Source organism: Lissotriton helveticus (genome assembly GCF_964261635.1).
Source record: "Lissotriton helveticus chromosome 1_1 unlocalized genomic scaffold, aLisHel1.1 SUPER_1_unloc_40, whole genome shotgun sequence".
In the NCBI taxonomy this organism is placed as follows: domain Eukaryota; kingdom Metazoa; phylum Chordata; class Amphibia; order Caudata; family Salamandridae; genus Lissotriton; species Lissotriton helveticus.
Window position 1 is genome coordinate 802,903 of NW_027611682.1, and position 27,097 is coordinate 829,999.

General features: G+C 46.1%; 2 protein-coding genes across 2 annotated transcripts in view; one reads left to right on the forward strand and one right to left on the reverse strand.

The window, feature by feature from the left end:
- Window positions 1-27,097, forward strand: part of LOC144806041 (uncharacterized) — a 761,680-nt gene that overhangs the window by 272,499 nt on the left and 462,084 nt on the right. The gene's annotated exons all lie outside the window — the stretch shown is intronic.
- Window positions 22,183-24,799, reverse strand: LOC144806045 (uncharacterized). The gene is made up of 2 exons (XM_078672492.1): window positions 22,990-24,799; window positions 22,183-22,908 (listed from the first exon to the last, which is right to left on the reverse strand). The coding sequence occupies exons 1-2, from the start codon at window positions 24,797-24,799 to the stop codon at window positions 22,457-22,459; spliced, it is 2,262 nt and encodes a 753-aa protein (XP_078528618.1). The 3' UTR covers window positions 22,183-22,456.

Consider the following 27,097-nt stretch of genomic DNA (forward strand, 5'->3'; position numbering starts at 1 on the left):
TAAAATCAGCCCCTCACTCTATTTGGTCCACACTACGCGAGCGCGGCTCACCACTAGCTCTGGGTGCACCGTGCCGGTGAAATCGATCTTGACTTCAGCTCCAGGCGCTCTCAGCGCGCCCCACCATGTTCCTTGCGCCTTCGCGCCGACAAGGTAATCTTCCCCTTGGTCCCGGCCGGTCCCGATAGCCCTCCGCCCGCTCTCTGGTCTTCGGGGAGCAGCGGGGAGCTGACGCGGCGCCTCCGCGCGGGGACTCAGGCCAGGGACAGGGATCGCTCACCCAGAATCCCTCGGCGGGGTCGGGTCAGTCCTTCTCCGGCTTCGGCGGCGTTCACACGGCCCTCCAGAGGTCCCGAGGACGGGGACCAATCCGGTTGCGGCATTGGGGACGAGCCTTTGGACACACCCGGGAGTCAGCCAATGGCAGTGCGGCTCCCGGGCAGGCTTGCGTTGACGCTCCGTCCACCAGCCAACCACAGCACGGCAAATCGATGACGCTGCAGCACACGGGGCCAATCCCGTTGCGGCGTCGGTGAGGGGGCTCGGCTCCTTCAGCCAATGGGAGCGCGGCGGCTCCGATCTTCGCCGCTGCAGCTCCAGTTCACGAGCGGCAACTTCTAGGGATTATCCTGGCCCCGGGCAGCGGCGGTGAACAGGCGGCAACGGGGGTTTGAGGGCGCAGGTCACGAATAGACCGCCCTCTCGGCCTCTCAACCACTTTGGAGCAGATTTCACAAGGGGAGGCACCACAAACCCCCGACCCTCGCTGGGAATGTGCCGATGAGCACACCGATCCCTTTCTCACGCTCCGCAGTCGAGTACCACGCGTTCCAGGTCACAACAGCCCAATCTTGCAGCTGCTTTTGGCAAAGCTTTAGGAACCTTTAACCCTGGGTTCCCAACAGGAGGCCAGCTCTTCTCAGGCCCTTGGAGATTCAAGTTGCAGACACAGCACACAGCAAAGTCTTGGCAGTTTCAAGCAGGCAGGGTCACAGCACCCAGCAAAGTCCCTTTCTCCTCCTCAGCTTGCAGTTGCAACAGCAGAACAGGTCAGCCCTTAGAGCACACAGCAAGGCAATCTTCCTCTTGTTCTCCAGCAGTCCTTCTTCCAGCAGAGGTTCCTTCTTGATTGTAGAATCTTAGAATCTAATCTCTGTAGTCAGGGGTCCTTCTCCTATACCCCTAAAAGTCTTTGAAGTCCTTTGAAGTCTTTTGAAGTCTTTTTGTGCAAGGGGGCCCTGAGCCCGGTCTAAACCAGTTCTGGGGGTTGCTGGAGCGCTGGGTGTTTCTGGTTTCCTTCTCCTGTCAGCATCAGGGTCAGAGGTGACAGTTGGCCGGCAGGAGGGGGAGCCAGCATGGTGGTCAGACAGGCACAGCCCTTCACTATCAGGCGCTATCTCCTCCCGCCTCCCTGGCAGCAGATGCTGCCTTTCATCCATGGGTTGACTCAGACCCCCTCCCTCCGGGGGCTCTGCAGCCCCTGTCACCCTCAGACCAGACAGGCAATCCACAAACAGGCCCAGGCACACAGAAAGGTTTAGACAAGAGAACAGCCACTTTCTAAAAGTGCTATTCTCAAACACAGGATTTAAAAACAACCTTCACTAAAAGATGTGTTATTAAATTCTGAGTTCAGGGATATCTTTCTCTTATGTCCCATCTTGTTCCTATGAGAAGATAGGCTGGGATCCATTGGGACCCGCCTCCCCCATGTTATTCTATGGAGCAAGATAGCCTTACAGCAGTGAGCGCACAAAATGGCTGCTGCCCACTGCCAGAGCATGTGACCTGCACTAGTACATGCTCTACCTGCCCCCTACACTGCACCCTGCCCAGGAGGGTACCCTGAGCCTTCCATATGGGTGACTGATGTGCACAGACAGGGAAGGGGTAGGCCCAGCCAGTGGAGACACTGGATAGGGGGACAGGGCAGTCCACTGACTGCACACAGGCCCTGCGCTGGCAGGCCTGAGACACCATTTTAGGGCTACTCATGTGGGTGGCGCAATCTGCGCTGCAGGCCCACTAGTAGCATCTGTCATCACCAGCCCTGGCACACACAGTGCACTTTACTCAGACCACTTGTCACGGAGAGCACAAGGCTCCACTGGCGCCATCACCCACACTTTCTGACCAGGGTGGAACTCAACCAGAGAAGTGTTCTGGTCATACCATCTCTTCATTTCCTCCTGGCTAGCCTCCAGGTTCTCTTGAGCGAGCTTCCTGAAGCGCTTGGTCTGATTGCGAATGGCCAGCACATAGCTGAACACATCCTGAGGGGTTTTCCCACGGGATTTCTCCCACCCCTCCTTCACCAGAGTGAGAGGCCTTCTGACAGGGTGGCCATACAGCAACTCAAAGGGACTGAACCCTAAGGATTTCTGAGGCACCTCCCTGTAGGCAAACAACAGGCATGGTAACAAGACGTCCCATTTCCGCCTCATGGGCTCTTCCAGGCCCATAATCATGCCCTTCAATGTGCGGTTGAATCTTTCAACCAACCCATTTCCTTGAGGGTGGTAAGGAGTGGTGAATTTGTATGTCACCACACACTCATCCCACAGGGACTTCATATACCTAGAAATGAAGTTTGTCCCCCTGTCAGAGACCACCTCTCTGGGGAACCCCACATGGGAAAAGATTCCCATCAGGGCACGGCCCACCACTGGGGCTGTGACTGTCCTGAGCGGGATGGCTTCCGGGTACCGAGTGGCATGGTCCACCAAGACCAGGATAAACCTGTTGCCTAGGGCTGTCTTGGGGTCCAGGGGCCCCACGATGTCAATGCCCACCCGCTCAAAAGGGGTGCTCACCACAGGAAAGGGTTGGAGGGGTGCCACCCACTTCCCTCCGCTCTTGCCACTGGCCTGACAAGTCTGGCAAGATTTACAAAAGGCAGATACGTGCATCTTCATCTGGGACCAGTAGAAATGGGTGACAAGCCTGTGATAGGTCTTGTCTTTCCCCAGATGTCCTGCGAGAGGCACGTCATGAGCCAGACCCAGTAGGAAGTTCCTGAAGCGCTCGGGTACTACCAGCACACGGCCTGCACCGGGCTCGGCGAACTTAGGCTCACTATAAAGTAAGTCATCCTCCCAGTAAATCAAATGCTCCCTGGACCCCAGGCCTGCTGCCTGGTCGGCAGCCTGCTGCCGCACACCAATGAGAGAAGGGCACTCCTTCTGAGCCTGGCAGAATTCCTCCCTGGAGGGACCACCCTCTTGCTGCCACTGGGATAGCTCAGGCAATTCCCCCAGTTCGGCCACCTGCTCCCCTGTATATATATATATATATATATATATATATATATATATATATATATATATATATATATATATATATATATATATATATATATATATATATATATATAAACTTCTTTATCGGCTTTTCACAAAAAAACATAAAAGAAACGATTAAAAAATACAATTGACACTTTTGCACAGGGATACAAATAAATTCTGAGAAGTTCATACAGAAATGAAGTTAAAAAAGAAGGTCTATTGATACCATTTCATTTCTTCAAGGTTACAAATTACAGAATAATTATTATAGATTTTGCCTGTGCTTCATAATACATTTTAGAAAGTTGAGAACGAAGTAGCAAACATTTTCGGATTCAAGCATTTGAAGTCTAAGAAATGCCGGCCTGCATTGTGTAAGGCCCCAGCTCCTTAATGTAGGAAATAGCCAGATTTTCCTATGTGAGTGGTGGAATTTACAAAACATGATCACATGTAGGTTAGACTGGTTTGATTTTCCGTCACAAGGGCATGGGGGAAAACTTGAATCCCAACAATTCTTCAGAGGGAAGGCGACCAATCTGAAAAATGTGTCTAGCCTAAGTCTAGTCAACAACATTCTCTCATAAGTTGTTACCTGCAATGTAAGATAGGGGTGAATGCCATGCGTTATTTGGACCATATTTGCATGAATGACCGAAGGTTTTAGCGATTCGGATGCCAATCTCAGAGTCTCTAGGTGACGAAGTGCTTGTTGTTTTAATGCTCTCTTCGAAAGGTCGATTATAGACTCTGGTTGGAGGTAATATTTCTCAAGGCCAAGGTCTTTAAAAAAAATTCTAATGTAGGAGAGCCATCTTATCTTTGAAGACTTGTCAAGAGCCATTGTATCAACTACGATGGACTGGGTCAGCGCATTTTTGACGGATGTCCAAATGCGCCGCACAGCATCAATGGTTGGATCTTGAGCAGGTCCTCTATATAAGGAATTCCCAATTCCAGGTGAGAGGCATAGATTGAAGTGTCTTTTGGGGTGGCTAAAAGAAATCTTAGGAAAGCATTTTCTGCTACCTGAATGGAAGTGGTATCTGTGTGTCCCCAGACTCTTGCTCCATACAACGCGATGGCCTGACATTTGGCACTGTAAATTTTCAGTAACTCCACTGGAGCCCTTCTCCCCAATCTCTGAGAGAAACTCATTAAGGCCGCTATTGATCTTTTAAATAGGTGGCACCTTGTCTCTACTGCTGGCTTCCAAGTCAATCGTTCGTCTATCATGATACCAAGGTACGGATACTGGGCAGGGACCTCGAGTTTTTGATTATCGAGGTAGATCTCTTTTACACCTTTTTTCCTAGTGCCCGATATCATGACAAACGTTTTCTTGACATTTACCTGTAGGTCCAGATCGCCCATGAAAGACGTATATCTATTCAGGGAGTTCTGGAGCTCGCGCGGAGTACGCGCGAGAATGAAAGCGTCGTCCGCGTAAAGCAGGGCGGGAATCAGGTGCTGTTTTATGCGTGGGAGGTCCTGGGCCCCCCTCAACATCCCTTTCTCCAAGCCGTTGGTATAAAGTGAGAAAAGGAAGGGGGCCAGGACATAACCTTGCCTGACTCCGCGCTCCACTCCAAACGGTGCTGTCAACTCGCCATTCCGGCCAAAGCGTACTCTCGCCGTGGCTCCTGAATAGAGCTCCCTCAAGAAGTTTAAGAGGGGGGGTTCCACTCCCATGTGGCTTAGGACCGTCCACAGTTTTGAGTGCGAAACGCAGTCAAAAGCTGCGGACAGGTCTACATAGACCATATATATCATGTTCTCCTTAGCCTGCGTGTATTTACCCAATATCAGACTAAGATTAAGGGCCTGTTCTACCGTACCGAACCCCTCTCGGAACCCGAATTGGAGGTCGGAAATAATGCCTCGCTCCTCACCCCACTGCTGGAGTCGCTCTAGGATTACTCTCCCCACTACTTTGCCGAGCGAGTCCAGCAGTGAGATGGGGCGGTAACATTTCACATCTTGGCGGTCCCCTTTTTTAAAAATGGGGACCATTATAGACTTGGTCCAAGAATTCAGAACACCCTCGTTTGCAGCGGCTGTGCATACTCTTGTGATAATGGGTGCCCAGAGGTCCAAATTGTGTTTGAAGAAGTCCACTGGGACCCCGTCAGGCCCTGGGGCTTTCCCCATTTTGCTAGTTTCCAAAGCCACTAGCAAATCGGGAATATCAAAAAGGATCGGGATTGGGTAATGTACTTCTGGAAGCATGTTAACGGGGCCATCTATATTTGAATTATTCTTAAAAATCTCACCGTTCGCCAGAAAGCCTCATAATTTTTTGAAACAGCACTCTTGTGTAAATCTTCCCAGAGTTTCTGTTTCAACTCTTTGGTTCTTTGCTTACGTTCCCCTATGTATTGGCGTCTGAGAAGTTGAATCTGTCCCATGTCCCTAGGTTTGTTGTGTAGGGCAAGTTTTAGTTTAGTGAGAGCTGTGGTACAATTATGATTGAACCACCCTTTCTTGCTGGAATATTTGGACATTGATTTGGACGAAAGTAGTTCCTTAACTTTCTCTAAAATTTGTATAAAATTATTTAGGACTTCTTCGTGAGTTGCCGAGAGATCCAGGCATATTAATATGTTTGGATAGGCCAACTCGACCAATTTTTTTGTGAGATCGCTAGGGTAAATTTTTTCCCATTTAATTGTGTAGCCATTCTGTTTGCCTATCTCTAAATTATTCTGGGCAAGAGTGTTTGCTATTAGAGTGTTTTGGGGTATGCAATCGGGTAAATAAAGATGCATTCTCAACGCAGAGTGATCACTCAATGAGTTGTCAATGACCTGGAAGTCTTTAGCTATGTTTAACAAACCAGGAGACAGAAAAATTGAATCAACTGTCGTTTGGTGACCTCTGCCCACGTAGGTCAGATTAAGGGAATTTAGATCTGCGCTTGGACAGTTAGCGATTTGCAGATCCAAGTCGGAGAGCACATTATTTAAAGCATTCCCCGCCTTGTTATGCATAAAATGTACTAATGGGATCTCAAATTCATCCACAATCCCACAACACTGTAGATTTGCCAGTGGGCATGGATGAAGATTGAAGTCCCCTCCCCATAGTAAATGAATTGCCCCGTATCTACCTTTCCAATGGAGGAGTTGACTTAATTTCTCCTGTACGTTTCTAAGAAGAATCATAAATTGATCTTCCTCTAGATTATTATAAAGGTTAGTCAAAAGGATGGTCTCCTTATTCGCAAAGGAAAGTGAAAGAATTTGCTAATTAGGATCAGAATGGACACTTTTAAATGTCTCAAGGTATTTGTTATATACGTTATTAGCCCACCTTTGGGCCTGCCTATAATGCTGCTCACAGCTGGAATAAAAAATGTTTTGTAACCTAATAAGTGGAGCTCTGTTGTGGACCATGACTCCTGGAGACAAATTATTTTGTAACGTTCTAAGAAGTTTTGAGCCGTCCCATCCTCGATCTTGGAGCGCAGACCCGCTACGTTCCAAAAGAGGATGGGTATGGGATGTATATCATCTTTAGGAGCTACTACGTCTATAGGTGCCAGAGGAGTGCTTATTTTTGGAGTACGGGGGGGTAAAATAAATTTACTAGGTTCAGTTTCGGTTGGTGGTCAATCGACCATTTCGTGTCCACTGAATCTATTCGTCAATGGAATATCGTACCACGATTCCCATCGGGGCGCCTCTCTATGTGTCGTCCTCTGTATATGAGGCCTCCAATCTTCCCAACCTCCGCCCTGATAACGTGATCCCACTGGGTGCCAAAAATAATCTTGCTCAAACTGTCTGGGGCCCCCGTAATATCTGATATTTGAGAAATCGGCCTGTCGGGGAGCTGGTGCTACCCATGGAGGGTCATAATCCTGGGAAAAGCCATTTAATTGTCTAAAAGGGTAAAAGAAGGAAAGTGGTTTGACACTGATACCTCCGTTTACTTTAGTATCTTCCCGGGAGCAGATATAATCTGCTATACAGGAGTCTTCAAAGGTAATCACGATGCAATCCCCTTGGATTGTTTTTCTGGTTTTACCCACCCATGGTGTTCTACGTACTGACCGAATCCTTCCGCGCCAAGTTGAAGGTATGGGACGATTGGTCTGTAGCCAATGTTGTGCCTTATTTTTCAGGGACCACCCGGGTTCCGCATTGTGGTCCGCTAGCTCTGGGACGCCAGTCATGACCACTACGTAGCGCCTTGAGACCCTCCGGGTGAGTAGTGCGCGGTATAAATGCCTATGATTGATTGATACGTAGGGGGAAGCCTCGGGTGGCAGATCAGCTGAAAATCTGGCCTCCCCGGAAGTCCTAGAAATATTTCTATTAACTTTTGGAACCGGGGGAATAAGGGCCAAAGATTGGGGCGCCGGTGCTTTCGATGTTACTTTGTTAGTAGTCTTGTTAGCTACTGCTAAGTTTGGCGCAGGTGTGGTTGGTGGCTGTAGGTTTCCCTGTAGCCCGGTAGTGGATGGCTTGGTGATTGAGTTTGGTGTACTCTTGGTGGTCAGCAGGGTAGGAGTTACAGCCTGGGTATGTTTTTTTGAGCAATTGTTGATTTTGGAGGTACATTTGCGGGTTTTGTAAAAAGTTGTTTTTTATTATTATTGTCCCCTGTTGTTTGGGCCCCTGCTATTTGGTTATGGTGTAGGGATTTAACAAGCTTTGATATCTGTGTCTCCAACTGTGCTAACCTTTGTTCTACTGGTAGTAGGGATTGTTTAAAAAGGTCGGCGATCTTATTTAACAACTGTAGATTATCATCACCGTCACATGATCCCTTATTATCCAGTAAGGGGGTCGGGGAATCCGGGTTAACAGGGATGGGGGTTTCGTGCTCGATATGATGGATTAGCACGGAAGCAACTAGGTGTTCTGCTCTACGGGATAAGTCCTGTGGGGCGCTAGGAATGTAGTCTGTCGTGTTAAATGTAGAGTTTTTTTGGTCGTTGTTTCTTTTACTTATCGCGCCCTCCCTCCTTCCCCTTGCTTGGATTCTTTCCAGGGAAGTCGTTTGTGGGGGGGTTTGAGGTACTAACTCAGGAGTTCTTTCTAAATCAGTACTTAACTGTGAATCTGCGAGCTGTGAGACAGATAAATCCACTGTATTAGGCAAACTGCATCTCTCACGACTCGCCCTTCCCCCCTTCATTAATGCTCCCTACGACTGGTGTTCTAGCATCAGCCAAGTTACCTAAAGAAGATCTTTTGGCAAATGCTAGATCTAGGGAAACCCTTTCTTCTATCAATGATATGCTTTGGTCTATGAATGTATTCGCCTTAGTTATAAAATCATCCATAGGACCAAGCAATTAGCCCACACTACCCGGGGCCTTCGTTTTATTTCCTCTAGTCACCACCATTGTACCTAGAGAGTGATAAAGGGAAACAAGAATGATACTAACATGAAAAGGGGGTGGCCCAGTCCCATCTCGCCAGTCCTCGAACGGCCTCAAACGGCCCGCCCTTTGCCCGGGCTTAGCCCCGGGCGCTCCCGCGCGCTCCCGCGCGCTCCCCGCAGCGGTACCAAGTAGTTATATTTAAATGGTCAGTGTGAGAGGGGCGGAGCATGCAGGGAGAGCAGCCCAGGTGCTGGCAATTGGGTCTGGTGGGCGCTCCTGTGACTTGAAGTCCTGCGCCCGCAACTCGCTCGCAGCCCTGCACAATGCAAAGACCCACAGTTACAGCCTCCGGCGAAGGGTGACAAAGTCCACAAACACGCTTCGCTTCTCTGGTGACAATGATAATAGAAGCCCTCACACGAAGCGGGACCCGCGAAGCGGGTTCCGCGAGCAGCGGCGGTAAACACAGAGAAGGATTCAGCTGCACTGGATCATGGCGTGGTCACGAAGATAAGCGTCCCAACAAGCATCCAGGGTCAAAGGTTTTTAAAATCCGATGGTGGGGCGGAGCATGCAGGGAGAGCGGCCCAGGTGCTGGCAATTGGGTCTGGCGGGCGCTCCTGGGACTTGAAGTCCTGCGCCCGCAACTCGCTCGCAGCCCTGCACAATGCAAAGACCCACAGTTACAGCCTCCGGCGAAGGGTGACAAAGTCCACAAACACGCTTCGCTTCTCTGGTGACAATGATAATAGAAGCCCTTACACGAAGCGGGACCCGCGAAGCGGGTTCCGCGAGCAGCGGCGGCAAACACAGAGAAGGATTCAGCGGCACTGGATCATGGCGTGGTCAAGAAGATAAGCGTCCCAACAAGCATCCAGGGTCAAAGGTTTTTAAAATCCGATGGTGGGGCGGAGCATGCAGGGAGAGCGGCCCAGGTGCTGGCAATTGGGTCTGGCGGGCGCTCCTGGGACTTGAAGTCCTGCGCCCACAACTCGCTCACAGCCCTTCACAATGCAAAGTCCCACAGTTACAGCCTCCGGCGAAGGGTGACAAAGTCCACAAACACGCTTCGCTTCTCTGGTGACAATGATAATAGATGCCCTCACACGAAGCGGGACCCGCGAAGCGGGACCCGCGAAGCGGGTTCCGCGAGCAGCGGCGGCAAACACAGAGAAGGATTCAGCGGCACTGGATCATGGCGTGGTCACGAAGATAAGCTCCCCTGTAGGTTCCAGGGCATCCCCCTCAGGGTCTGCTTCCTCCTGGACCGTGGGAACAGTGGGGGCTGGTTTCCCGCGCCCTCTACCCCTTCCTCTCTTGGCAGGTTCCTGGGCCATTGTTCCAGGCTCCAATTCTGCTAGACCGCCCTCTCTGGCTGTCATTGCACGGGTGGACACACAGATCCACGCAGGCAAACCCAACATCTCCAAGTGAGTCCCGTGCTCCACCTCTTTCCATGGGGAGCTCTCCAGGTCATTACCTAATAGACAATCTACAGGCAAGGCATCACTTACAACAATTTCCAAAATACCGGAGACTCCTCCCCATTCAAATGAAACATTTGCCAACTTGCAGTAGCGCACTGAACTGTCAGATGCCACCACAGGCCGGAGTACCTTGGGAGCAATTTGCTCTTCAGACACCCACTGACACCTGACAGATGTCACGCTGGCCCCTGTGTCTCTCAGAGCTTCTATCTCCTGTCCATTGATGGCCACCTTCTGCCCGTATTTCTTAGTGTTTTGGGGCAGCAAGGTTTCCTGGGCCATCTCTTGGTCTCCTAGAGAGACAAGGGTCATCAATGCTAACCCCTCCTCCCCGCTAGAAATCAAATCCCCTCCCAAAGCTACACTGGCTAACGCCGGTGCTGGAGCACCAGTGGGTGCTGAGTTCTTCTTTGGAAATTTGGGGGCAATGTGCCCCACCTCCCTACATGCATAGCAAGTAGGCGGGGACCTCTTGTCCTGCTTGCCCTTATGGGGCCAGGACTTCTTAGGCTTGGGGGGTTGAGACACCTTCTCCTGGGAACCGTTTTGGGGCCCTTTAGAAGACTCCTTTTGATTACCCGTGTCCCCCCCCACTCTTCTGCTGGGGACCCTGTCCACCTTTGGCTGGGGTACTTACCACCCGCCTGTGGACCCTGGTGCTAGTCCAGCGGTCCGCCTCTTTAGCAAGCTCACTGGGATCAGTTAACTTGCTATCTAAAAGATGCTGGCGCAGCTCTGGAACACATAAACTACTTAAGTGCTCCCAACTAATCAAGTGACACAACCCCACATAATCAGTAACTTTGCTGCCCTTTATCCAACCTTCCAGTGCACGCATGTACATACTCACACACTCCACCCAAGTACTTGAATCAAGCTTCTTGAAGTTCCTAAACTTCTGGCGGTACTGTTCTGAAGTGAGCCCATACCTGAGGCACAAAGCCTCCTTCATAGCGGGGTAGGATAAAGTACCTGCTGCTTCTAAGGGTGCCAAAACATCCCTCCCAGAGGCCTCAAAATGCTTCCACAATCCTGCCCCCCAATTCTTCTTAGGCACTTCATTCATCGTTAAGGCAAGTTCATACGCTCTGAACCACGCATAAATATCCTCACCCCTCTGATAATTCTATACCAGATCCTTTGGTATGTATACCATACCCGCCTGTACTGGTTGTGCGCTGCCACCATTACAACTGGACACCTCCTTTTTGGCTTTAATGTCCAGCTCCCTCATGCTCAACTCATGAGCCAATTGGAGTTTCTTCTCCTCCAAAGCGAGAGTATTTCTTCTCTCCTGCGCCTCTTTCTCAGTTTCAAGGCGCAGTCTCCTCTCATCTGCTTGTGCTTTGAGCTTAAAAAGCTCAATCTCATGGGCCCTAGCTCTCTGATTCTCCTTCACCTCCTCTGGAGAAATAATCCTACTGGAGTGGTTGTTGCCAGTCCTAGACACTGCCTTCCTCACTGGCAACTCACTGGACAAAAAAGCATTCTCCTGTGTGCCTTCCTATCCAGTAGCATCTTCTGGATCACCATGTTTGGCCTCCCACCAGGCCCTCAGAGATTTCTGTAGCTCTTCCTTGTTTGCACTGCCCTTTGCTGGGCATCCAAGCTGTTTGCAGAATTTTCTCTGTTGCTCCTTGTTATAGATGAGCAACTCCTGGATTTCAAATTCCACTTCCACTTCTACACTCACGCTTTGCGCTTTCTGAGACATGATGCTTCCTAACCTTTTCAACTAAAAGGTTTCACCAAAAAGAAAAAATCTTGCGCAACCTGTGCTGCTAAACTAGACTAGTGATGTACAAGAAATCACTGTAGGTCAAGTGCAATTATTAGTTCAAAAATCCCACCGCTGCCACCAATGTTAGATCTGGGGGTCTCTAGTTGGCAGAGCTAAGTACCTTAGACCAAGTAGGGACCCTTGCTTCTAGTCAGGGTGAAGGAATACACACAGTAGACAACCTCCGCTCTCCCTCTAGGTAGCTTGGTGCGAGCAGGCAGGCTTATCCCCAAGGCAATGTGTATAATAATTGCACTTAACACAACAATAATCCCCAATCCACCACAAACTGAGACCACACTGGTAAGTATATTTTATAAAAATATAACTTTATCTAGTTGCAGGCAGTAAAAAGCAGTAATACACGATAATCACTTCTTCAGGTAAAGGTTGCACTTAACCTTAATGGTTGCATGTATGTAGGAAGTCTCTTAATAAAAGATAGTCTCAAGTCTCTTGTCTCAGTATTAGAAATAATACCTTGAACTCATCTCACATCAGCTCTATAAAAATGAGCAAAATCAAGCAATGCCAGCGTGTAGTTTAACTGTTAAAGCCCCTCACTCTATTTGGTCCACACTATGCGAGCGCGGCTCACCACTAGCTCTGGGTGCACCGTGCCGGTGAAATCGATCTTGATCTCAGCTCCAGGCACTCTCAGCGCGCCCCACCATGTTCCTTGCGCCTTCGTGCCGACAAGGTAAGCTTCCCCTTGGTCCCGGCCGGTCCCGATAGCCCTCCGCCCGCTCTCTGGTCTTCGGGGAGCAGCGGGGAGGTGACGCGGCGCCTCCGCGCGGGGACTCAGGCCAGGGACAGGGATCGCTCACCCGGAATCCCTCGGCGGGGTCGGGTCAGTCCTTCTCCGGCTTCGGCGGTGTTCACACGGCCCTCCAGAGGTCCTGAGGACGGGGACCAATCCGGTCGCGGCATTGGGGACGAGCCTTTGGACACACCCGGGAGTCAGCCGATGGCAGTGCGGCTCTCGGGCAGGCTTGCGATGACGCTCCGTCCACCAGCCAACCACAGCACGGCAAATCGATGATGCTGCAGCACACGGGGCCAATCCCGTCACGGCGTCGGTGAGGGGGCTCGGCTCCTTCAGCCAATGGGAGCGCGGCGGCTCCGATCTTCGCCGCTGCAGCTCCCGTTCACGAGCGGCAACTTCTAGGGATTATCCTGGCCCCGGGCAGCGGCGGTGAACAGGCGGCAACGGGGGTTTGAGGGCGCAGGTCACGAATAGACCGCCCTCTCGGCCTCTCAACCACTTTGGAGCAGATTTCACAAGGGGAGGCACCACAAACCCCCGACCCTCGCTGGGAATGTGCCGATGAGCACACCGATCCCTTCCTCACGCTCCGCAGTCGAGTACAACGCGTTCCAGGTCACAACAGCCTGATCTTGCAGCTGCTTTTGGCAAAGCTTTAGGAACCTTTAACCCTGGGTTCCCGACAGGAGGCCAGCTCTTCTCAGGCCCTTGGAGATTCAAGTTGCAGACACAGCACACAGCAAAGTCTTGGCAGTTTCAAGCAGGCAGGGTCACAGCACACAGCAAAGTCCCTTTCTCCTCCTCAGCTTTCAGTTGCAACAGCAGAACAGGTCAGCCCTTAGAGCACACAGCAAGGCAATCTTCCTCTTGTTCTCCAGCAGTCCTTCTTCCAGCAGAGGTTCCTTCTTGATTGTAGAATCTTAGAATCTAATCTCTGTAGTCAGGGGTCCTTCTCCTATACCCCTAAAAGTCTTTGAAGTCCTTTGAAGTCTTTTTGTGCAAGGGGGCCCTGAGCCCGGTCTAAACCAGTTCTGGGGGTTGCTGGAGCGCTGGGTGTTTCTGGTTTCCTTCTCCTGTCAGCATCAGGGTCAGAGGTGACAGTTGGCTGGCAGGAGGGGGAGCCGGCATGGTGGTCAGGCAGGCACAGCCCTTCACTATCAGGCGCTATCTTCTCCCGCCTCCCTGGCAGCAGATGCTGCCTTTCATCCATGGGTTGACTCAGACCCCCTCCCTCCGGGGGCTCTGCAGCCCCTGTCACCCTCAGACCAGACAGGCAATCCACAAACAGGCCCAGGCACACAGAAAGGTTTAGACAAGAGAACAGCCACTTTCTAAAAGTGCTATTCTCAAACACAGGATTTAAAAACAACCTTCACTAAAAGATGTGTTATTAAATTCTGAGTTCAGGGATATCTTTCTCTTATGTCCCATCTTGTTCCTATGAGAAGATAGGCTGGGATCCATTGGGACCCGCCTCCCCCATGTTATTCTATGGAGCAAGATAGCCTTACAGCAGTGAGCGCACACAATGGCTGCTGCTCACCACCAGAGCATGTGACCTGCACTAGTACATGCTCTACCTTATCCATACACTGCACCCTGCCCAGGAGGGTACCTTGAGCCTTCCATAGGGGTGACGTATGTGCACAGACAGGGAAGGGTTTGGCCCAGCCAGTGGGGACACTGGCCAGACGGACATGGCAGTCACTGACTGCACACAGGCCCTGCGCTGGCAGGCCTGAGTCACCATTTTAGGACTACTCATGTGGGTGGCGCAATCTGCGCTGCAGGACCACTAGTAGCATCTGTCATCACCAGCCCTGGCACACACAGTGCACTTTACTAGGGACTTCATGGTGAAACAAATATGCCAATCAGGTATACCCAATCAATATGACAATTTACAGAGGGAGCACTTACACTCTGGCACTGATCAGCAGTGGCAGAGTGTCCAAAGCATCTAAACCAGCAAAAACGAAATCCAGCACAGCATCAAAAATACACGAGTCAGAGGCAAAAAGATGGGGGAAAAACCACGCCAGGGGTGTCAGGTCTAACAGTAGTCCTGAGCAACTGGGTCACGTACCCCTCAGCACTTAATTCTCAGTGGTAGCATGAGTGGGTCAAGGTGTTCACAGGCTCAAGACTCAAAATGCGTAACTACAACACACGAATGCCAAGCCAAATACTCGCTTTCATGACAAAAGCATTATTTATATATGAACAATGTCAAATAAACCACACACAAACAATCCACACACAGCCCTTCTCCTTAACCCAATTCCCTTAAGGAATAAGTCTGCGTCTTGTCCTTCACACTCCCACGTGTCCCTCCCACATACTACTAAATTCTAAACTTACGTGTGCGCAGGCTCTGCAGCTTGGGGAGGGGGGAAGAACTCCACACGCATAAGCATTGGTAGTACGGAGTCATAGAACTCCACACTTAGATGTGAATTGCATTTTTGAGTACATTTTCTATTATCACAAAAGGTATTATAAGGCCAGTTTGTGAATCACGCTGGTTTTTTCCAGTGCTGCATGAAGTAGGGCGCGTTTTCCATGGGCTCTGCTGCCTAACGATCAGTCTTACCTGCTTCTGCTGTGATACAGAGGATCCTCGAAGCATGCAGCACTCCAGAGTTGAAGTGGACTGGTGTGGATTCCAGAGATGCTATCAGCCCCATCCCCTTTCTGAGGTATGCCCAGGCCCATCTGACCAGTGACCTCCTTCAAAATCAAACAGCCCTTTTGAAAAGTATATAATAGCTTGACTCTTCCTTCCTCCAGTGTGTGTCCCGCTCAGCTCTCAAGAATGGCGCAAACCATAAATCAGTCTGGGGGTTCCTCCACAACCCTCTGCAAAGGCCCTTGGATTTCAATAAGGAACCCACAGGCTTCCCTCTTTTGTACTACTCGCAGGCACACATACATGCAAATCACAACACAGGCTTCCAAGTACTGTGCAACTGACAGACACACACACTTCCCAGTGTGCCCACATGAAACACACACGCAATACACAGAGCTACTAATCACAAGCTTTAGGCCAAGGGCAAGGCCGACAACACACAGCTCATCCTCTCCCTATCCAAATATCCCTCCAACACTAAAGCTAACTTCCACAGATGCATGATGAACATTGTGGACTTGATGAAGGACAATTGTCTCAAACTCAACATCGAAAAAACAGAAGTCCTCATGTTTGGGAACAGCACCTTGCCATGGACCGACAAATGGTGGCCTGCGGAGCTCGTTACAGACCCCGGCCGAAAAAATCAAGCCTGCAACCTCGGCATAATCCAGGATAGCAAACTATCCATGAAGAAGCAAGTCAACACAATCTCAGCCGTATGCTTCCACATGCTATGCATACTCCGCAAGATCTCGAGGTGACTCCCACTTAACTCCTGAAGGACCATCACGCAAGCACTCATCACAAGCCACCTAGGGATCACGCAACGCCTCCTAATGAGACTCCAGACAATACAGAACTCAGCAGAAATATTCAAACTTGACCTCTTCAGAAGGACCCACATCACACCAAATTTCAAGAAACTACACTGCCTCCCCATTCAGGAGAGATGCTAATTCAAGGACCAGCATACATCAATAAATGCCTGACACTCGACAAACCAACCAAACAGCTTCCATCAGCTTCCATCTCCTTCGCAGACACCCCACGGATTGTTGAGCCAACAACAGAGAACGCTCCTTCTAGCACCTGGCAGCCAAGGCTTGGAACAACCTCCCCTTGCACCTCAGTACTGCATCGTTGCTCCAGGAATTCAATAGAGAAGTAAAGATCTGGATGTTTGAATGATCAAACCTCCATGCAATAGCAAACAGCTCCCGCACCTCAAGACGCTCACCGGTGATTTGCCACACTTTATAAATGTTTGATTGATTGAAGGGTGAATTAAGCACACTGGAGCTGAACTTTTAACTGAGTGGGACAGAACTCCCCATTCTCATGATCTAGGAAACGAGGACTGGTCACACTATTGATCATTGTCACTGTATTCTGCCACCATCGTGTTCATGCTACTTAACTCCTGCTGAAGGCAATAGCCTTTCACCAAACAATGTTAACACTTTGGGCGCCATGGCTGGTCTAAGAAGACCGCAATCTGTGAATCAAGCCTAAGTCATGGTGCATATTTATGACCAAAAATCATGGTAAATTTGCAGCTAATCACTCAGTGCAGGAGAACAAATCCGTCACCATGCGAGGGACTTTTCCGTCTAAACACCGGTACTCAAAGACTCAGGCAAGTCTGTTCAAACTCAATTTTGTAGATTTATTCAAATATCAAAATTATCATTACATAAAGTAAAAAGACAGTTAGAATTAGAAACCAATTCAATATAAACATAACAGAACCCAACAAAGCTGAACAAGCAAAACATTTAGAAGAATAGAAAATCCCTAAATCGAGGAAATCTGGTACAAGTATCACATTGACTAATCCTCTATAATGTTTTGGACAATGAAGAACATTGATTCAACTGCATGCCACTACAGATAGAAGTGGATCTGAAATGCTACTTGCACAGCAAACCAGTCAAACTATTAGTTTCTAAATCACCTCAAACAAAAACTTCAAAAACATTTTCATTAATCACATGATTCGTTACATGAAGGAAATCATACTTGTAATGCAGTGGACTATTCTACACAGCCGCAACAACGGACATAGCAACCGCGGCCTAGCTGAATAACCTAGCAATATTTCAAATGCATCCTTTCAATCAAGGAAGCTAGAGAAATTATACTTTGCACATAAAGAAACAGACCATGGGCGAGACTGAATTTTGAACCTTTTCTGAAAGAATGAAGACATTGCTCATGCACAATATATAAGCAAGAATTTCTCAATAATGTGGAAAAGTTATGGTAACCGAACAAAGTCTATACTAAGCATAATTATTCTAATAACATTTTTACCTAACACTCATGTTGTAATGTACTATGATCATTGCTCGCAGCCCCTAGGCTGACCATGGCTAGCCCCAGATTGTCAAAAAAGGAGCTAGAAGATGGCATCCACTGTAGGTACATGTGGTAAAAAAAATTGTGATCACTGTTTCTGCCCCTTCCTTGACCGTGCTAGGTGAGAGATCTTCAACAGACTACATGGCAGGCGATAGCACCCATCTACGGGTCTGATTTAAACCCACCTATTCGTCCTCTGCATCCCCCAGCACGAACACATCAGCCAACACCTTTGAACACTCCACTGGCCCCTCGTGGAGAAAAGACCCACCTTCAAAATCCTCACCCACGCCTGCAAATACCTGCACAACACTGGACCTAAATACCCCGATCTTCCATCCTCGCACTGGCCAAAACCTCCCGCATCCGCAGAGCCAGAGCAGGTGGAAGATCCTTCTCTCACATTGCGGCCAAAACCTGGAACGAACTCCCGGCAGACTTCAGACTCGCCCCCTCCCTGAACACTTCCAGGAAGGCCCTCAAGACCTGGCTCTTTGGCTACTAGAGCTGTGAACCCCCCCACGCCCCAGCGCCTTGAGACCCTCACGGGTGAGTAGCGTGCCCAACAAACCCCCGATTGATTTTGGACAATGGATATTCCATCCTTGTTACAAGTGCATTATATCCTAATACACTATCTGTCTTTGGTAGAATTCCTTTATCCATCTTGAGCTCCTTCATGTTACTGCAGATCACGGCCAGTACGCCTGCCTTATCGATTCGCATCAGAACGACACTACCCATGCTTTACGTTCTTATCCTGACATGACTGAACCCATTTTCTACACAAGACCATGGCACAATCTTATGAAACAAGAACTGGCCTCTCTTCTTCATTCTTTCAACAAGTAAATCTGTTCCATCCATTATTTTAACTAGACTTTCTATCAGGGGACTGACTGTTAATGTCTTATCCATCGCCTCTTTCCTGCCCTCCTGGTTACTAAAGAGGAGAAGCATGCTTGAATCCAGCAGATGGTCGGTAGACACACCTGGAACAATGATGCTTTTGAAATGCACAGTCAGGGCACAGAATGTATCAAGAGCCTCCGGCATCATTGCTATTTCCACTGCCTTCTTCGTCCCAGTAATTACCACTAGTCTAGAACACATGTACACAATGCTATTGACAGTAAAGATGTGTCTCTCTACCTATTAATGATAACCCTATCCTCCTGGATTTGACTTCCTCTGTGACCTTAGAAACTACCTGTAATATTAAGTGAATCCAATTCAATTAAAAAATTCTTTATTTTGGCCTTTATGGCCATAAACGTACATAAAAAAAAGTATTACAGCATAATTTGCACACATGATTCTTGCAAAGGTAAAGTGTGCATGCATTGCAACATTAAGAGAAAGAAGAGTTCTAAATATAAAAAGGAGCTAGTTCAGAGTTAATATTTTTACAACATTTAAAAAGAAAGTTAAAAAAGCGTTAATACATTTTTTTTGTGTTAAAAGACTAGATTATTAAGTGAATCACTAGACTAGCTATGCAGTGCTGTGCAGCATTTGGTGTGCTTTGCTCTGGTTATTCCAGCAATATTGTGCTGAGGTCTGCTCAGACAACTATCAACAGAAATTACTCTGTGAACTTTGACATTAAGGCACTTATATTTAAGACCAGCCCAGGCGGAAGTAGACTAGTTACTGTACCTCGTTATTTCGCTTATTTCTGCTTCTAAGGGCACGGTCACCCCTGAAAGATACAGGCATTGGTTGATAAACTTCAATACAATAAAAATAATAATCTTCTAAGAAAATACAAATTAATAAAAATGCAATCAAATGGCTTGAGAGTTTCCAAGAATCAATTTCATAAAGTAATGCAATTTGAGATCAAAGTTTTCAGAGCACTATACACTGAAAGTCATGTATGCTGACAGAGAATGTAAGCTGATAGAGTGAAGCGCCTAAGCATAGGTACATGTAGAAAGAGTGAATCTTGGGGTGTCCAGGCATCCCAGTTCTTCACTCCTCTAGGCACTCAGATGTTCTGTACCCTGGAGCTCACCTGCAAAGTAATCTCCCTTCATTAGGAGTTCAATTTGTTATGAATCACACTGCACTGCTAGATCGGATCCTCTGTACTATGAAATTTGAGAAGGCTTGCAACATCTGGGAAAATGATAGGGGCCAGATGTTCACTTTCCTCTTGCCTGATCATTCAGAGTGCCCGATGAACATTCCTACGGTGTCAGTAATCACAACTGCCTCACCTGTAGGAGAGCATCATTGCATGTACACGGATACTGATATATTAATTGTTGATTGCACCGGCTCCGTCCTGCACACTCAACTTCACAGTTACCTCAACTCCTGTACTATGTCTTTAAAATTGCCAATATTAAGTGTTTTAACCAAAAAAGTAAATGGGGAGAGCAAATAAAGCAACTATACAGTCAAGGGTGGAGCCTCTGATCACAGGTGGAAGTTGGTTTCCATGTAGAAAAAGAGGAAGCGCCCACATGAACAGGTGGAAGCTAGACCTCCTGTGTATAGTTGGCAGCTATAACCACTAGGCAGAGCTGGAGGTTACAACCCCATGCAAAGGTGCAGGTTAAGACCCCAAGCACAGGTGGATAGTGGAAACTCCGGAACCCCTGGGTAAAGGTGGAGGATAAAACCATGAGTGGAAGCTGAAATCCTTGTGTACAGTTGAGGGTTGAAACCACTATTTACAGGTGAATGTTAGGTGCTTGGAGCAAAGGTGGAGGATAGAACCCTGATGGACAGGGGGCGGGAGAACCTCTTTGCACATTATGCACCACACGGATTCATACAACCGAGAGGCACTATAAGAACGTCTGCCTTAATCACACTCAGACACAAAGTGGAAAATCATTTTGTTGTACTAGTTTTTCAAGAGGAATCTCGTGAAACTCATCTTTAATCATGGAACAATTACCCATGACCATTAGATGGGTCAGTGATGTCTTATTGATCCACTGATCTTTGGGAATGTAATTTATCTCAAACTGGGGTTTCAAGACCAATATTATGTGTGGCGTCAACTACTTTCACACTCGCCATAACACCATGTGCCCATGGACAGCAACATGTGTGTGCTATGATTGGAACACTGGATTAATGGAAAAGAATTGTAGAGCTGTTCTTAATTTATGGGATCAGTTTTACATGATCCTTTTTTCTTTTTTTTTTTACAAGCGCATAACACACCTTTTTTTAGTCTATGTGGTGCCTGGTACTGAACAAAAACATAAATAACACAATTTAATGGGGCAGTTCAAATTCAAGTCAGTCAAGTACAGAACAACAAATAAATGCTCAATAAGAAAGCCTACTCTTTTTGTAACTCCACACAGGCTGACCAGATGTTCCATGTTTGCTGAAAAAGTCCTGTCCTTTAACTATCTGTCCTGACAGATTTTGAAAATGTAGTATGTTCTGGTTTCAGGGGGTTAAATTAATACATTTTTCTCCGCCCCAATGCAGAATGAGTTAGAAGGCTCAAACAGATAGCAATTTGAATAACATATAATACTGAGTATAAAGGCTGCATTTAATTCCCAATATAACCTCATTTCTTATTATTTCTAGGTTGACAAGTGCTGTCAATTACGACAGTCTGTGCTTTTTGGTAACTGCAAAACTGTTATGTCTACTCATATGTTGTGCCCCGTCTCAGTTTTTGGTTTCAGTAATTTAGTCACCCTACCCTTCATACATTGTGTGATATGGGGTAACCCACTAGAGTGCAATTTGTAGTAAATACTTTCTTACATTCAGTTCATTCTTGTGGTTTCTATCAGTTGTGAACTTTTATGTTAAATTTTACATTCCTACCTAATGAAGGTCTTGTCACAGTCTGTAAATTCATGTTTTCTAACCAGTGTGGACTCTCGGAGTCTCATCAAATTCAATAACATTCATATTTTTTCTCTTTGATTTGGACATTCTGGTGTACCAGTATGTTTCTTTTTGTAATGTAATTAATTATTTATCACATGTGAAACATGCATATGGTATTTCTCCAGTGTGGTATAGCTGCTATTGCATTAGCTTATCTTTTCTACTAATTGCCTTGTCACATTCAGTGCGTTCATATGGCTCCTTCCTCGTATACAGATTCAAATGTTTATTAAGTGATGAGTTTGTGATAAACTTCTTTTCACATTGAGTAAATCTGGGTTCTCACATTGTCAAATTTCAAATGATATAGTAGTCCAGTCTTTGTACTGTATGCCTCGTCACATTCAGTACACTGATGTGGCTTCTCCCAGTGGAAAATCTCAGATGTGAAATATGGTCCTCCTTTTTGTGAATAAATGACTTGTCACATTCTACTTTCGACAAAACATTCAATCTCACTTGGTTATGAATGCTTTATCTCATTCTGATCACTTTTCAACAAATGCAGTGTTGGATTGTGTACAGTGATATAATTTGCCCCACAGTGTATTCACATGGTCTGTCTCCTGTGTGGGTTCTCCGATGTTGCAATAAGTGTTTTTTCTAATGAATGTCTTGTCAAACCAATTACAAGCATATGGTTACTTCCCATGTGGATTGTCTGATATAGTACTAATAGGTGCTTTAAAGTGTATGGCTTGTCCTATTCAGTACATTCATACGGTCTCCAGTGTGGACATTCTGATGCTGCATTAGGATGTTCTTTGCAACAAATGCCTTGTCACATCAAGTGTAATCATATTGTTTCTCCCCAGCGTGGACTTTCAGATGTAGCATTAGGCAGTCCTTTGAAAGAAACCCATTTTCACAATCGCTAAAACCATATGGTTTCTCTCTAGAGTGGATTTTCCAATGTTATATTAGCATGTGCTTTAGAGTGAATCACTTTCAGCACATTCATATGGTTTCTCTTCAGTGTGGGTTTTCTGATGTTGTACTAGCATGTGCTTTAGAGCGAATGCCTTTTCACATTCAGTACATTCATATGGTGTCTTTACTATGTGGACTTTCAGATGTCCCATTAGGTGTGTCTTTCTCCTAAATGCCTTGCCACATTCAGTGCATTCATATGGTCTCTCCCCTGTGTGGGTTTTCTGATGTTCCAACAAGTGGTGTTTTCTACTGTATGCCTTGTCACATTCAGTGCATTCATATGGTTTCTCTCCACTGTGGGTTTTCTGATGTACCATTAAGTGCTGTTTTCTAAAGAATGCTTTGTAACACTCACTACATACATAGGGTTTCTTCCCAGTATGGACTTCCTGATGATATTCAAGCTGGTGCTTTAGAGTGTATGCCTTGTCACATTCAGTACATTTATATGGTATCTCTCCAGAGTGGACTTTCTGGTGTCGCCTTAGGGTTCCCTTTGCAAAAAATGCCTTGTCACATTCATTGCATTGATATTTCTTCCCAGTGTGGGTTTCTTGATGTTGCATTAACCGCTGTTTTGTGATAAATGCCTTCTCACATTCACTACAACCATATGGTTTATTTCCGGTGTGTCTCTTCTGATGTAGTATAAGCGTGTACTTTGTAGTGAATGCCTTTCCACAGTCAGCGCAATCATATGGTTTCTCTCCAGTGTGAGTTTTTGTATGTTGCTTTAATTCCGTTTTTGTAACAAATGCCTTCTCACATTCACTACAACCATATGGTTTCTCCCCAGTATGGATTTTCTGATGTCGCAAGAGATAGTTTTTTGCAATGAATGCCTTGTCACATTCACTACAAATATATGGTTTCTCCCCGGTGTGGATTTTCTGATGTTGCAAAAGATCTCTTTCTGTAAAGAATGCCCCATCACATTCAGTGCATTCATATGGTTTCTCTCCAGTATGGCATCTCTGATGTAGAATAAGGGTTCCTTTAGTAATGAATGCCTTGTCACATTCAGTGCATTTATAAGGTTTCTCCCCAGTGTGCAATCTCTGATGTCGTACTAGGGATGCACTTGCATTGAACGCCTTGTGACATTCCGTGCATTCATATGGTTTCTCTCCAGTGTGGACTCTCTGATGTCGTATTAGGGATGCACTTGTACTGAATGCCTTCTCACATTCCGTGCATTCATATGGTTTCTCTCCAGTGTGGACTCTCTGATGTATTATTAGTTCTCCGTTATTAATGAATGCCTTCTCACATTCACTACAACAATAGGGTTTCTCTCCAGTGTGGATTTTCTGATGGTGCTTTAACAGCGCTTTTGTAACAAATGCCTTGTCACATTCAGCACATTCATAAGGTTTCTCCCCAATGTGGACTGCATAATGTTGATGTAGCTCTCCCCTTGTAAAGAATCCCTTGTTACATTCAGTACATTTATGTGGTTTCTCCCCTGTGTGGACTGCATGATGTTTCATTAACTCTTTTTTTGTAATGAATGGCTTGTTACATTCTGTACATTTATATGGTTTCTCTCCAGTGTGGATTTTCAGATGTCGCATTAGGGTTTCCTTTTCAACGAATGCCTTGTCACATTCAGTACATTTATATGGCTTCTCTTCAGTATGCATTCTCAGATGTCGCATTAGAGATGTCTTTCCAACAAATGTCTTGTCACATTCTGTACATTTAAATGGTTTCTCCCCCGTGTGGGTTTTTAGATGTTGCTTTAGGTTTGTCTTTGCAGCGAATGACCTGTCACATTCACTACAACAAAAGGGTTTCTCTCCAGTGTGGAATCTCTGATGCTGTTTTAACTGCTTTTTGCCACTAAATGCCTTGTCACATTCAGTACATTTATATGGCTTCTCTCCAGTGTGGAATCTCCGATGTTGGTTTAATAGCGGTTTGCTTATGAATGCCTTGTCACATTCAGTACACTTATATGGCTTCTCTCCAGTGTGGATTTTCAGATGTTGCATTAGGTTTGTCTTTGCAACGAATGACCTGTCACATTCACTACAATGAAAGGGTTTCTCTCCAGTGTGGAATCTGTGATTTTGCTTCAACAGCTCTTTGCTAACGATTGCCTTGTCACATTCAGTACATTTATATGGTTTCTCTCCAGTGTGGATTTTCAGAAGTTGCATTAGGTTTGCCTTTGCAATGAATACCTTGTCACATTCTCTACATTCATATGATTTTTGCCCAATGTGGACGTTTTGTTGTCTTATTAGCTCTGCCTTTGTAATGAATGCTAGATTAGATTCAGTTAGTTTAAAAGGGTTCCCATCAGTATGGACAGTCTGATGTGACTGCAAGTTTTCCATTGTTATGAATATGTTTTCCTCAGTAGGACTTGCCTGATCTATCAGCAGGTGTCCTTTTGCATGCAATCTGACATTCAGTACATTCATATAACTTCTTCCAGGTGTCAAGACTCTTTTCATTGAATGTCTGACCACTTTCCTTACATTTATATGTTCTCAATCTTGTGTGGGCAACCTTGTGCAACTTTAGACGGCCTGTGGCCCTGAATGTTTTATCACATTGAGAATATTTATAGTCATTCCATTCTGTGAACCAAAGTCACGTTAAATAAATATTGTCTTTCTTCTATGCTGACTTAATGTGCTCCTTATATAATACTATAAAAATTGCTTTGAGAACTTTAGTACATTTAGAAAGTTTTCTATTCCCTAGTGTCTCTCTGGTTAGTCTTTTTGAGTCGAGTATTTTTTTTCACGTTGCTTGAGAGCGTAGATTAAGATATTTTATTGATTATGAACAGTTCTCCTTGGAATAGGTTTCAATGCCCAACTATGCCTTTAAAAATAGCCTCATGTCCTTTCCATCTTCCATTCTTAAAGCATTTCTTTCATCTGTAAAAAAAAAAAAAAAGGAAATCAATACTAAATAAACTATAATTACGATCTAATCTTTTTCAGAAAGCCATATACTGCACATTTATAAAAAAGTGAAAGAAACTCTGAAATACACTTAGTTTACCCTGTTTTCAGTTTCTATTTGATGTGAACTGCAGATGGGGATTAGTTAGTGTAAAAATTAGTGGTTATCAGTGTTTAGATGTTTTTAAGCTAAGCAAATTCATTTTCACCGTTTCTATCTAGGGCTTTCAGAGACTTTTGCTTTTTACTGTTTGCTTTGTGCATGAGCGTTGCAGGATAAACAGTGTATATGAGGTTCCCCGCGCTGTGGGTACTCCATGGAACAATACTAGTCATTTGGATTACTTTTGCCCAGGAGCTCCCTTGACCAGAGGGAAAAAAAACACTAGATACACTCTCTAGTACATTACATGCTTGCAGAAGCACAACATGACCAGCTCCTCACCAAGATCTGCCCTTCTGAAAACACAAAGTATGAAACCTATATCAAGGGTGACTACGCACCGGGCTTCATTTTATCATACAAGCAACCACGCTACAGTGAGTAAAAGATGTGTTTGCGTACATTTACCACCATGCATTGGGAAGGACAATGGCAGTCCTGCCAGAACCAGTGTGCAACACATCCCTTGACAATCTTTTGAGCATATAGTGCTTATGGTTTGTTCTACGCCAGTCTCTACAGTCTGGCACTGGGTTAGCGTTCTACATCCACAGAGATTTTCTTAGTTATTTGCTTTAAGCCTTGGATTCTACATGATACAACATTTCTGCTGAAACATCTAAAAACAAAAATACAGACAATAGAGAAATGTAGGCAATTCTAAAAGTTGCAGAAATATGGAATTTTGTAAGGAGAAATTTCTGTAGATCAAAGGTTCTTAACCCCTTCTCTGCTAGCCCCCCTACCCAACGCCCAGTGAAAAGCCTTTTTCTTTGGCTATTTGGGGTAGTTCGCACTTACACCCTCATAACTTTTTGTCCCTGTAAGGTATCCACGCCAAATTTGCTTCTATTTTTCCAACTTCCTGCGGATTCTAAAGGTATCAGGTGTTGATGGATTCCACTGAAGGGGACTGAGAATTTAGCCAAATTACAACTACATTTTGGGTTTTTGGGGAAAAATTATGAAAAGGTGCTGCAGAAGAAAATATCTGTTTTTTTCCCCCGTAAATGGAATCAATGAAGGGTTTGCGGTGCTAGAGTCACCATCCTCCCAGCAACAATCAAAATTGAATAAAAACAGATATTTCAACACTGATTTGGCACTTTATTCGCCCATTTTAACTATTTTTTGTTATTTCAACCTCCTTCCAGTTAGTGGTAGAAAAGCTTGTGAAATCCATGGTGGATACCAGAAAGCTATAGATTTTTGAAAAGTAGTCACACGTCTGAATTCAGCAAGGGGTCACTTGTGTAGATCCTGCAAGTTTTTCCTATAGAAAGTAACAGTTGAAATAAACAAATATTGAAATTGATTTAAAAAAAAAACTGCCATTTGTACATTTCATTTTCATCTGTAACTTCTTCCAACTATGCCAGATATGTTTTAAAGCAATACTCCATTACATTCACTGGACCCTTCTGGTTGCAGGGATATACAGAGTTTGTAGGTTCACCAAGAATCCGAGGTACTCAGAGCCAATAACTGAGCTGCACCTTGTAATGTTTTTTTTATTATGTACCAGGTATATAGCAATTCATCTGGTAAAATATAAA

Coding starts and splice junctions, on each gene's coding strand:
- LOC144806045 (XM_078672492.1), bottom strand. CDS start 24,799: ATGGAAAACTTGCAGTCACATCAGACTGTCCATACTGATGGGAACCCT. Junction 22,909..22,989: donor AACCCACACTGGGAAGAAAT/ATCAATGCAATG, acceptor CTGGAGAGATAC/CATATAAATGTACTGAATGT.